Source organism: Sparus aurata, chromosome 5 (genome assembly GCF_900880675.1).
Source record: "Sparus aurata chromosome 5, fSpaAur1.1, whole genome shotgun sequence".
Classification (NCBI taxonomy): Eukaryota; Metazoa; Chordata; class Actinopteri; order Spariformes; family Sparidae; genus Sparus; species Sparus aurata.
Genome location: NC_044191.1, coordinates 21,436,526 through 21,450,060, shown reverse-complemented (window position 1 = coordinate 21,450,060; position 13,535 = coordinate 21,436,526). Strand labels below are relative to the sequence as shown.

General features: G+C 40.2%; 1 protein-coding gene across 3 annotated transcripts in view; it reads right to left on the bottom strand.

Moving 5' to 3' along the window:
- The window catches only part of ksr2 (kinase suppressor of ras 2), a 111,911-nt gene that overhangs the window by 27,002 nt on the left and 71,374 nt on the right, over nucleotides 1-13,535 (bottom strand). For all 3 annotated transcript variants that reach the window (XM_030417439.1, XM_030417438.1, XM_030417440.1), the window contains 4 exons: nucleotides 12,299-12,340; nucleotides 9,330-9,399; nucleotides 2,399-2,447; nucleotides 1,114-1,475 (listed from right to left, as the gene is read on the bottom strand). In XM_030417439.1, the coding sequence (XP_030273299.1) occupies nucleotides 1,114-1,475; nucleotides 2,399-2,447; nucleotides 9,330-9,399; nucleotides 12,299-12,340 (523 nt within the window). The remainder of the gene's footprint in view (nucleotides 1-1,113; nucleotides 1,476-2,398; nucleotides 2,448-9,329; nucleotides 9,400-12,298; nucleotides 12,341-13,535) is intronic.

The window sequence follows — 13,535 nt, the reverse complement described above, 5'->3', positions numbered from 1 at the left end:
TGAGGACGAGGGCAAGGGCAAACAGATACCTAACCACAGAGCGACCACTCACAGTTCAGAGCAGAGCAAACCACAGAATTTCCGAGCTGCTATGTCAAAACATGACCAGCATACCCGTGAAAAAGATTTTTTCATCCCCTTTCAATGTGGAAATGTTGGCTGTGTAGGCCAAAACACTTTGCAGTGTTAGGATGTATCCACACTGATAATCTGTTTGGGGTGTCATTATTCTCCAAATCCACGATTCGATTCGATTTAAACTTTTCTATTTTTGCACCAGTGGCTGTGACATTCAGTGCGTTTACATGACACTCAAGAAGACCGAATTACTGGGTTAGTCCGACTATGATCGGATTTTTAAGATGCATGTATACACCTTAGTCTGACTAAAATCGGACCAGATCGGACTTCTCATAGTCGCATTACTCCTGCATGTATACGTTCTATCGGATTTTGAGTTCTGCGCAGGCGCAATATTTCTTTCCCGGGGCCGTGAGCCGAAAGTAGAAGGACGGCGACGGCGGCGTCTTTCCTCCGAAATATCCGCAAGAAAGAGCGCCATTGTGCATCTAGTTTGTGTAATTATCATGTACACCATATACGAAATGTACAAAGATGTAGCTTTGTCTCGCTCTTTGTACGCCATCTTTCTCAAATGCGGAGGCAGTTTGTTGTTGCTGGTGACGTAATGAGGTCAGCCGGAGTCGGCTCTGTTACTACTAGTTGAAATGTGTACAGCGCCACCTAGCGTACCGGGGTATGACATGCTTCGGCCAATAATCCGATTTTCTCACCAGCATGAATACTCGGACAATTGCAGTTGTCTGATTGAGTAGCATAGTCGAACTATGGCTGTAATCCGACTAAGCTGTGCATGTAAACGTACAGATTGTTTGACTATGACGTCTGGCTTTGTAAAGATCAATAGGTCATTGATTTTATGTCTTGACACCTGTTTTACAAGACAGATTTACAACAACACCTTGAATTCATGCTGCTGCTAAAATTCTTACAAATTAGACCTTTGAATGGTTTTACTCTTCGTTGCCACACAACCCTTGTAGCGTCCAGCTTTCTGTACAACAACACAACCTATGACCTTTGAATCCTTACCTGGTGATGATGGCCAGATGTGGTGGGCTCATGCACGCCCCCATAAACAGCACCACATTCTCATGACGGGTGTTGCGGTACGCCATCACCTCACGCTTGAAGGCCTTGAGCTGGTCCTCATTGTCGCGCTCGATGTCAATCAAGCGGATGGCCACCTCGCCGTGCCAGCGTCCGTGGAAAACCTTACCGAAGCGTCCCTTGCCGATCATCTCGCCAATCTCCAACTGCTCGAATGGTATGTCCCACTCCTGCAGGAAGATGCTGGTCTGGCTGGCCTTGCGTGGGAAGTTACGAGCCGACAGGAGCGACAGGTTCATCTCCTCAAACTCGTCACCGGAGTCCTCGTCGTTGCCCTCCTCGTTCTGTGAAAAGGTACAATTAAAATGTTGTCCGGTGGCTGTTGGCCTGAATTTTCACAGATTTCCAGATTTGGAAGTCTGCAAGCTGATTAAAATGCCCTTATACAACAGATAGAGGTGGTGTGAAAATATTCTGCAAGATGTTAAATGCTTACATTCAGACAAATGCCATTCAGCAGCTGGAAGATTACAATCTGCTAAAACCTCCTCCAAACTAAGTGGGAGTGTCAGAGGTAGGATACATATATGGCTGTTTACTGACAGTTATGTCTTGTGCTGTCACATTTTTGTCCTCGTGATCGTAAATATGCTCTTCGCCACCCCTTCTCTCTCCACTCTTCCTGTCCTGTCTGTCTCCACTATCATGATCAGAGAGGAAATGACAATAAATTGGAACTTTAAAAAAATAGCATCTAATTTCTCTCAAGCTGTGCACCAATAAAACTTTTTACTATTTATGAAAAGAGGAAAACAGCCACAGGGGAAAACTGGCAGACTTAGTCTGATTTGATTTTAAATATAATGTACTGCAGGAGTGAAAGCGACCTATTCAAAGATGCTGTTGGAATATCATTCAAAGCAATCTACATCCAATTTTGTCTCAAAATATATCATCGTTGCAGGGACAGCGATGACGATCAGTGAAGCTGCGTTTCTGTTTCCTTCTCGCTGCTTTCGACACATAACTCACCACGAGGCTCGAGAGCCGAGCCAAATTATGCTAAATGAGAGAACAACGCAAATGACAAATGCGACAAGTGATGGTGACAGCTGCATTTTGTCTTCATTTGGACTGACGAGTAATTTCAGCCCCATATTACTGACAAAAATGTGGAGAAAAACAGCGGGATGAAGGAAAAGCTTAGACTCACGTACACCCAAAAGCATCACAAAGGTCACTGTTGGAAATCAAAAGAAGGACTCACATCTGATGTAGGTTCCACTTCGATCTGAAGTAAAGGGTTGCCTTCATTCCTTAAAGCAAGAAGGGAAAAAAAAGAAATTAATCCAAGAGAAAACCAGGAAAACAAAGCAGGTTTCCATTCATTAATCCAACTGAAGAGCCTGTAATATATTTTTGCTCCACTGATCAGGTTTTTAAATTCTGTTTTCGCTCTTTATTACCCTAATAGAGTGTGACTGATCCGTTTTGGATCTCTAGTGAGATGTTGTCTCAATTGGTGCCCCCAAAAACAATTTATTTAGTACCAGCTATGTAGGCTGTTTAGACCAGTTTTAGTTTCCACTCCCTCTAGAAACAGAGATTGTGAAAGAAAAGTTACTCAAATAACATCTTTTCCAAGCAACTTGAGATCTCAGGACTTATTGAGACTTGGATTACGCTGGATGAGCCATATGGAGCTATTCTTATTGTGTTCTTTTCAAGTTCCCGGCTCCTTCAGTTGTTTAGGAGAAAGCTGTGGACCGCCAGAAACTTTTTGCGGAATATGAAACTTTAACCAACTTTCCATAAGCATGGGGTGAGTTGATAATGACTGATTTTTTCATTTTTGGGTGAGCTGTTCCTTTTATAAAGAGTACAGTCATTGATCCCAACTCACAATTCAAACTGTCCCTTTGAAAAGGTTTTAAATTGAGGCAGAAGAACCCGCGATAAAATATCTTTGTGGGTAAAATAGACCCACAATGCAACTCCAACACCAAATACTGGGTCATTGATTCGGGTGCATATTGCTGCTGAAGGGGCAGCCAGTATACTCTCGAGTCACTAGCAGGTAACAGTTTGTTTCTTTTAACCAAATGATGGTAACCCAAGTGATGTCACTTGAGGCGATATTCTTAAATTTCCCGCAACTTCCTCTTGAGCTACAAAAGATGTTTTCCACATGCACTAGTACAATAGACCTTGCTGTGGAAAATTGGTGGCATCTTGTGTGTATAGTGTATATACAGATTGGTTTACAATGGTGATAGATCTTCGTCTGGAACGCACGCCTGTGTTTGGTCAGGGCTGGCCTACGTGTGGACCTTCATGGTTGCAGGCTGTGGGTTGCTGCTCATTGATAACACCCATGTCTGGTTAAAGAGAACTGAAAAGAACTGAAAACTTGAATTTGCTATCACCGCTGAAACTCAGAGGGACTGGACTCTCTCAACTCTTCCCATCGATTCTATTTCTCTTTTTGTGTACCAGAACACTTTCACACAATGCAATAAAGCTGCATGTATGGATTTTGAAGCAGTCATCAGCAGAGACATTCTGTTGACGCAGAATCCCTTTGTTTTTTTTCTGAGGTCCAATATTGAGGCCACTTCAATGACGATGAGACGAAGCATTTTCAACATGATTAACAAACTGTTATTGAAGTATAATAGTTAAATTTTCCTCCTTGGTTTCTAACAAGGCTATCCTCTAGCTTTTCTTACCAGCTGTGACGTAGTCCATTGCATCATACAGACATGGCCCCTGTGGTCCCATTGCAATAAATCATGTTCATTTTTGTTGCGTACTATTCAGCTCCATCAGTATTTTGTTCTTAAGAATTACTCAGTATCTTCATGTTGATATTTCACTGGAAATAATTACAGCCTAGAGGCTTTTATCAGTCCCTCCAGAAAAACGTGATTATGCGATCGCATAATTCAATGCGTAATCAGGCAAAGTCCGCATATTTATGCGGGGGCTGCATTTTTTCAAATACGCCGCACTTTCGCTGCATAAATTGCAGATTTCCACGCAAAATATGTGGGGCTTGCATTATTTCATAATCCCCGCATTTTCATTGCAAAAAAGTCACATATATCTTAGCAGAAAGTTGAAAAATGTTGCGTTTACTTCACACAAGAGCAGCCATTTATGAAGTGACGTAATTACACAACGTGAACATCGTCGAAAAGCTGCAAACCCTGTGATGAAGCCATGCTGAAGCCTGCAAATCAGTCTCATTTGCCAACAAAAAATCATACTAGTTTCAAAAACCTTACAGTTGTAAGTATATTAGTAGTATGTAAATTTACGTTACAGCAGAGATTGCACTTTGTGCATTGGAAGCACTTATTTTAACAGAAGATGTTTTGTACAGCTACCTCTGTAAAACAGGAAGCACACATTTTATTTTTTTATACTTTATTATATTATCATTATATATTATTTTTTCATATTTACAGAAGTTGTAGCATATTCCTTTTGTAAAGCTACAGAACTTTGCAAGTTTGAGCCATGTGTTTATTAAGGTCTGAAATAAAACAAGCTGAGAACTTAAATATTACCAGCACTTTCCGTGATGTAGTATGCTGCTTATCATAGGAAATAATAAGAAATGACTCTTTACATTAAGTTAGTAGCCTAGTGAGAACAGGGTGCTGGGGGAATCACTTTTTTTTTTCTTTTTCATCAAACCGCAATTTCATCGCATAAAATTGCATAGATATCCCGCATATTCCATCACATTTTTTAAGAAAACGTGCCGCATAATCAAGGATTTTTGCCCGCAACAATCACAAAAAAACTCACGTTTTTCTGGAAGGACGCTTTTATGCTGTTGATCACCTGTATTGGTCCACAGGTGGCAATAGCACATTCACATCTGGACTATATGACACATAAATTAATAAAATGTGAACAGGACTCCTAATTACCGGTGGCATTTTCTCTCTGTATTTTTTCTTTTTTATTACAGGCTCTTTATGAACATTCAAGTGCGTTTGCACCCTGAGCACCCTATTAATTTCTGACCCTGGCATGTACACCGTCACACTGTGGGGGCCAAGGACGCGATACAAATGAACCCACTTCTCCTCTTAAACCCACCCTCCTTGGTTCACATAACTAGCTGTGTAACAGCAGCATGTAACCTCTCACAACCTCTCTGTGGTATATTAACACTGGTTCAGAAAGCAATCCTGGACTCATGGGCAAAGACCACAGGTGAGGCAGTGTATAAAATAATATGTGACTCCTGCGGCGCCAAGGGCTCCTACCAGCGATTCAATCTCTGCTCTAATGAGCGGTACCTGCCGGGTGTTGGGGTCTGAGACAGGCCCTCATTAACCCTGGGATGAGGCCATTAAGGCTAAAAGAAATCTGTCAGCTGCCACTGCAAGAGCATACAAAGATGTGGGAAAGGAGGGACAATAGCAGTAATTAAATCAGAGGAATACAGGTTTCATAACGGCGCTAATGTATTCAGATTTGTCAAAAGGTGGAGAGGGGAGACTGTGAGGGTGAGAGAAAGAGGGTAACTAAAATGGTGAAGCTGCCCTGCTAAATACTGTACATAGTAATGAGTAGAATCTGAGGTGATCATGTCTGTTTTCACCCTTTTCTCAAGAGCTGTGCACATTATCTAATTTCTAACTTTTAAGCCGATGTGCCTGCCTTCATTTAGAATACACTTGGGTGTATTTATCAGCTCCTGAGCAGCAAAGGTAAACAATGTGATGTGTTGATTGACTGATCCAAGTGGGAGAAAGTGTTTCAACCAACCCCCTGAAAAGAGGTTAGCTTGGGAGTGAGCTAGTATAAAGTAAAGCACTTTATGAACCAATCGATTTTTAAAATATTTTTACCAACACCATCATCCGATTTACAGCAACGTTTTCCCCCGATGAAAAACATTTTGTTTTTCTCAACTGTTTTTGGTGTGACTTGCTGCAAGTTAGTCCTACGATTATTTCTCTCAAAGGATAAAGTAAGGTGTTTCTGGGACTTTTTCAGGCTTAGACACCAACGTCTTATACCAAGAATGTAACGAAACCAATCAATCATCGATGAGTCATTTTTACATAATCACATGCCTTATGGATATGTGTATATACTCTATATAAATTAGAGGTGTCAGTTATAGGAGGATAAGCAGTTCGCCTAGTCTGTTTATTCGCTCCACCCTCGCCTACAAGCATGCAAGGTGACTCACACTTGACACCACTGCAGGCCAATCAGGACTGAAACCAATTATTTTTGTGCTACTTTTATATACTTTTGTATTGCTTATTTTCACATTAACATTTGATGTCTATTTTTCTAGATTTTGTAGCATATAGGGGGCAGGAACTGCATTCAGTGTTTGAGGACAATAAAGCTGAACCTTGAACCTCAGGGAGATTTCTCTGCCTGCAGTATACCTGTCAAAAACAATATCAATGTTATCCAGAAAGATTACCAAAAATAAACCTCCTGTGTTGCCTAATTAAGTGTGCAATTCAACACTATTTTCATAGCCCTTCACCTTTTCATCACAATGAAATGAGTCATAGATCAATCTGGATTCAGTTCTGTTGCAATCACCAGATACTCTCTGTATTTGTGAGTGACTTTAAGATGTTTTTGGTCAGAAAGGATTCTCAACTCAATCACATTCCTGCAATATCTGTGTCATATTTATCAAATTTGTATATAATAAACTTATAAAGAAGGCCAGCTCCATCCTGGGATGCCCTCTTGACCCAGTACAGGTGGTGGTAGAGAGCAGGATAATGGACAAGCTGTCATCGCTGCTGGTGAAGGAGTCCCACTCCCTGCAGGCCACTATCTCAGCACTGGGCAGACTAATACACCCCAAGTGTGTGAAGGAGAGGTATCGCAGGTCCTTTCTTCCTGCTGCTGTCCAACTGTACAACCAGCACTGCTCCCAATAGGCCTAACATGTGCACTATGTCATAAAATAACCCATTTCTCAGTTTTTTTGCACTAAGTGGACAATTTTTGATACAATGTATATGAGTCTATTTCTATTTCTTACATTTTTATTGTATTGTTTATTTTTTTACTATTACCATTGTTCATTATAATATCACTGTCCTTTGGCTGCTGTGATGAAGACATTTCCCCGTTTGCAGGACATATAAAGGAATTTCTGATTCTGATTCTGCAAACTACGAACAGATTGAAACTTTACATATCTGTACAGTACAACTTTACCTTTCTTGAGGTTCAATTTTCTATCATATGTTGTGGCAGTGCAGTGCTCATGGTCAGGTTAGGTTTAAGGAGAAAAACTAGTTGGTTGTCGTGTGGAAAATACTTTGCCTTTGCTTATGATATCTGCTTCTGTCTACAAAAACACAGCCGGAGATGTCCAGACCTTCTGTCAAAATACTGTCTCAGAAATTGTCTCAAGGCAATGAAAGATGAATCCACCGCCAACCCCTCCACCTCTTGATAGTCAGCTCATTAACGTTATAATATGAAAAGGAAATGCCAATATCATACAGATGACGCACATGCAGTATGTGAACACTGACAATCAGTGGTACGCAGCAACGCTAACTGCCAATATTTATTCTGGTAACTAGGCTGGGATTTTTTGCCCCTTGAATCAAATTACTTGGGTCTGTTTGCGTCTTTACCGATGCAGCTTTACACAGACGCATTAAATTTTGGCAGTTGATGCCTTTTTGCAAAAGATACTTGATTTAACGTTCACCACAAACCTGAGAACCGGCCCTGCTCCACCAGCCTCTCAGCCGGAAAGTGTCTCATCTTATAAAATGTGTTCTTAAATTAGTGTTTTCTGAGATTAAACCAGCATTTTAATGTTTTCAAATAACAACATTATTCTAAGTAAAGCTACCTAAATTACTCTAATTAAGTCATTTTCAACTCTCTAATTTTACTCCCACTTGATTATGCATTACACCACTCAATCCACATTATTTTGAGAGAAACAGAAACCCCTTTGACTGACAATGCATTAAACATCAGTGTTTAAAAAGTAAACTAATACTCTTAGTAACGTTTGACAAAAATACTTTGCACTTTCTTGAGTATCATTTTAATACCAGTAGTGTTACTTGTGATGCAGTAATATTTCAGTAATGTAACTATACTTGTACTTGAGGACAGCCTTTCAGTGCTCTTTCGATCAGTCATAGCAACATGGGAATTGAATTGAACTGTAGTGAACCCAATGAAATAGAGAAAGCTCCCTTTACAAATTCATATATTCATAACAGCTGTAATAAGCTCTTTTGTATATCCCACTCACAATGGTCATTTTGTCTTCACCGACTCTCCTTTTCCTACAGATTAACTGCCTAGACAGTTGCAACATATTCAAAACAGATGTGATTATGGTGATGAATGGAGCTCTACACCTCTCACAATAACCTTCTATTCAAACACATATGGAACGCATGCCATTACTTGTCGTCCTATATTTTCTTCTGATTCTTATGATTTCCAGACGTCGCTTTTCCATTCGTTATCTCGAAACTGGCAGCTGCTGGAGCATGCTGGCATGAGGACATCAAACACATCTTTTATAAAGCCAATACATCACAAGCATATACTGTCACATGCCCTTTACCTTAATTCAAAAACTCATAACATTCCCCTTCCTCTACCTGGGACCTTTTCAAGACCCGCGTTGATATTTAGAAAATAAAATTAACAGCGGTATTATTTGCTATCGATTGAACCATCACAGTCTATGGGCGCAGTCCATTTTTCATCACAATTGACCATCCACCTATGGAGGTTCTTTTTTCCCAGTTTCTTGTGATAGATTGATATCCTAATCTAATTAACATCTGGGTCGAAAGGCATCTCATCACTCCTCCTCCTCTTCCGGTTGTTTTCCCGTGACCACTGGCTTCTTCAAAGAGCCAGTGGAAATCCTGTTGGCATCCCAAGTGTAGCGTGAACTAAAGGCCATGTTAACATTAGTCTCTGGGTATACGTCATGTCGGCCCTCGCATTGAAATTGTCACCCAAATATCTGTGCTCCAATAAGTTTGACTCGGCCTTTGACCAGCAGCCACAGAGAGAGGGAGAAGGAGACGAGGGAGCATGCAGATAAGACGAGGATAACTCAGAGAGACATGTGCTTGATTAAGATCAGTACATTCTTAATTCATTTAGAGGCAGACATGTGGTTTTATTGAATTTCTACTCACCCCGGTTCAGACAGGACAGGGTGCAGGATGACCTGCGGTGCTCTGCTTGGGGGAACCTCTGGAGCAACATCTGGAAATAGAAAGAGGTAGAAAATGTCAAAGCAACAATAAGAACAAGGTTGCATTCAGTATTAAACCATCTTAATCTGGTTATTATTGCTTTATGTGTTTTAGACAGGAAGTGGAAAGTATCAGCTACAGTACAGGTAGCATAAATGTGACCCCAAAGGTGGATACAGAGATACCACATAGGGACAGGAAAAAAGTAATAGGTCAGCCTTTTCAGTGACATACAGCAAAGCGAATGCAAAGCAGAGCCATCTCCACTGCAAACCCTCTGCTCACAGCTATGAAGACTATCCACTACATCTTGAAAGAAAATAACTTAAATACGGCGATTGCATGGAACGAGACGAGGTAAACCTTCCCACAGTCGCTCAAATCACTTAATTAAAGTAATCACACAGTTAGTGTGGGAAACATAATTAGAGCCTACCCACGTACGATGCAACCATCTAGTGCTGCAGCAGCGCTGTTAATGGATGAAATCTGATGCTCCAGTTAACCCCTTGTATCTAGAATGAACCCAATTTTAGTCAGGGTCAGCAATCTTCTAAGGTACCGTAGGGTATCACACCCCCCTCTGAAACATTGCTTACTGCCATGTGAGGAGCCCGGGGCCAGATGCACAAAGACGTGAAGTTGCGTGTTGGTTTTGTCACATTTATTAAATTGTGTGTGTTCAGTTTTATAAATCTCAGCCATTGTATAACTGGGTGCACGTGGCTCATTTTCTCTCCCGCAGTTATTCATACATGGAAAAAGTGGAAACGCCCATGAACATCTGTTTTCATATTGATACTGTCACCCACTCCACCCCTTATTAGACCTGTCAGTGAAAAAGAGTACAACTGATTGTGTTGAGGGTATTTATATCACCCATACCACTAAATAATCACGTTTGAATAAACTTCAAAGGAACGATTAATGATTAATTCATAGGACTCACGTTGAAACAGACTAACGTGCTCTGAAACCCAGGATCAAATAAAAGACTTAACAGGGAAAAGTGTTATAAAAAAAACAAATAATAAAATTCCTCATTCATAAATCATCACAAATTGACTTTTTAAATGCACATCTGAGTGAAAATCTTTCATGAATATCAGTTCATGTATGGAGAAAATTACATATTTCTTTTTAGTGTTTATGCATCTGGTCCAAGGTGTCTAAAATATAGTCTCCACTAAATCTGGGGAAGTCATCTAGTTAATTCCTATATAGACATTGCGTGGCTGACACCCTGAAAATATTTTTTTTTACTTTCTTCCCACTTTTGGGGTTTGTGTTAGTCACATTGGTACATTTTAACACATGTACTGGTGGTGCGTAATAAAAAAACCCTTCTAATTAACATCGATATCAAATTCCCTCGTTGACAGGTATTGTTATCAATATTCAGTCATTCGCACTGACGTGAGTGAATCAACAGCGGCAAAGTAAAAATGCACTTTATGATGAAAACATTGCATTGATTCTGCTGACAGGGTGCTGGAATTTATCACCATTTTTACATGTATTTATTTCTTCCTCGTTTCCATTAGACAACAGCAAAGAAAATGTCAGCTGTTCAATGTCAAACACGCATATTTTACTCACCAGACTGAATAACTGTGTCCCTTTTTGGACATTATTTTTTATGGAAATACAATCAGCGTAGATTATGCCTACATGGTGTGAAATGTGACACTGGCTCTGTGTTATTCGAGAGAAACAAAGTATATGTGCCTTTATATGCCAACATGATGTGCTGCGCTATGACAGTATGTGTCTTTGCAGCATGTAGAAAAAACATTTAACTTGATCACCGTAAAAGCACAAACTGCATGTCACATTATCAGAGAGAGGGAGAACAGCAGGTTGGATCCTCTTTTTCGATTCTATTCTTGATGAGTAAGGTCAGCTGTTGCGTTGTATCTTCCTTTGAAAGCCGTCAGAGAATTCTCCGTCACACTTGCCGCTTGTGTTGGCACTTCGACAATTTGTGACACAAAATGGGAGCCACACACAAAAAAAAAACATTCCCTTTGTGGCATGGTGCATTAGTAGCTGGCACCGTCGAATCACAGCAAGAAGGACGACCTTTTGTTTTTCAGTGTGGAGCCTGCATGGATGTTCGCATGGATTTACTCCAAAGACCAGTAAGCTGCGAGGACTGGAGGCTCTAAATTGGCCAATGGTGTGAACGTGAGCCAGTCGACGTGTCTGTGATCCCTGTGACAGACTGACAGCTTCTTCCTTTCCTTCTTTCTACCCAAAACTGTAACCTGGGATACGCTCGAGGCAGTTTTGAGACTGAAAACATGCACATGAAGTAAATACATCTTAAATTATACTGTTATTGACCCGTGGAGACTTATGTTAATGCCTTTTGTTTCCTTTTCTAAACAAGAGCCAGAGTTTACGGTTAATTTAATATGATTTGAAGGTGACATTAACTCCATTCACAAAGCAATGGTTTTAGAGTGATTAGACTAACAGCAGGCAGTAGCGTTTGGCCACGTTGTTAAGCAGCCCGCAAAGGTGGGCGAGGACAACAATATGTGCGTCTACAATAAATCAGAACCTGGCTGCCATGCTGCGTGGTGTACATTTATGCATTTCCAAAAACCTTAATTGAGGCTCATTCTTATCCTCACACCACTCCAGGTTGTCTCAGGCTGTAATAACCTGCCAAGCGAGCAAAGACTGTGTGGTACCTGTGTGGGCAAAAGCAAAGAGTCTGGGCATTGACAAATCATTAGGAAGCCCAAATAAGACAAGCAATGAGTGGGTGTAGGGGCCGCGGCTTGAATCAGGCCATGGTAAGCAGATGAATATTACCCTCCAACATCAAAAGAGCCCCCCGCCTCCTTATTTATCCTGGGCTGGTTGCAGTGCATTATGGGTAATGATCAATTATTACTTACCAGGAAAGATGAACTGCTGTTTGAATTTGAAGTAACTGGAGGCTGTGGAAGGAGACAAAAGAAGAGCTGGAGTTTGATCTGAAGGAATGTGGACTTGTGTCAGTATTTATTCTCAAATAAGTGAGAAGCACTTTTGCTTCACAGCAAAGATTTAAAGAACTATTTCTCAAATAACAGCAGGCTTATTTAGCACAGTCACTACTACACTGATTAACCTGGCACGCTGTACAGGTTACAGTACTGTTTTGTTATTTTCAGAATAGATTAGGCTTCTCATAAACACTATTAATTTATGTATAAGTATAAGCAGTTTTATTAAAAATAAAAAATAAAAATCAATTTTTTTGGTCCTGACTGATATATTACATCATTGAATAGGTTGCCATTACATTTTAAGACGGTTTTGGTTCTCAGACAATATATCCTGTAAACCTTGTGTTCCCCTGACTTTGTCAGCTAACACCACCATTAGGTTGACATTTGTGGGGTTTTTTTGTTGACATCATCTTATCATTGTTTGATGGATTGCCAGAAATTTGATACAGAGATTCATGTTCCCTTCCAATAAGTTCAAGGCAGCACTGTCTTGCTTGACTGTATGTCAGCAGCTTTTGCACTACTATTGTTTTTCTTTTATTACTTCCAGTGAACCTCCACGGGACTCCTTTGCAGAAAAAGAGGTGTGAAGGTGCCTATTATTTACCTGCATTACCTAAAATGCATACATAGAAAGACTATGTATGCATGTAAGACACACATCTGCCTTTGAATGCCATTAAATGTTCCGAAACCCATAATCATAACCCAGTTGAGCTGGTCCTGTATAATAGCAGGATCAAAGAACTGACTCTCATTTTGCATATCCGCAGCAGTAAACATTGACCAACTTGTTCTCATTTCTACCTTCTCACCTTTTTTTTTCGTTCTTTCTTTGTTTGTTGCCTATATTTGTGATATGTCATGCCATATAAATTATGAGTGTCCGTTTGCACTGTAACTATGAAATAAGACAAATATGAGTTACTTTACAATGAAGAAATAATCCAAATAATCCAGATTAGGATGCAAAATTCTTTAGTTGCAAGAAGCGTCTTTTTCCTTGATTCCCAACTCATTTTTGGACATCTCTCCCAAAATGAACATTGACTATATTAATATCCTCTAAAAGTCTAAGTCAAGGTTCGGGGTTTATTACTTCGTAACCCTCTCAAATATTAACATTTGAGCATTTTCAGTT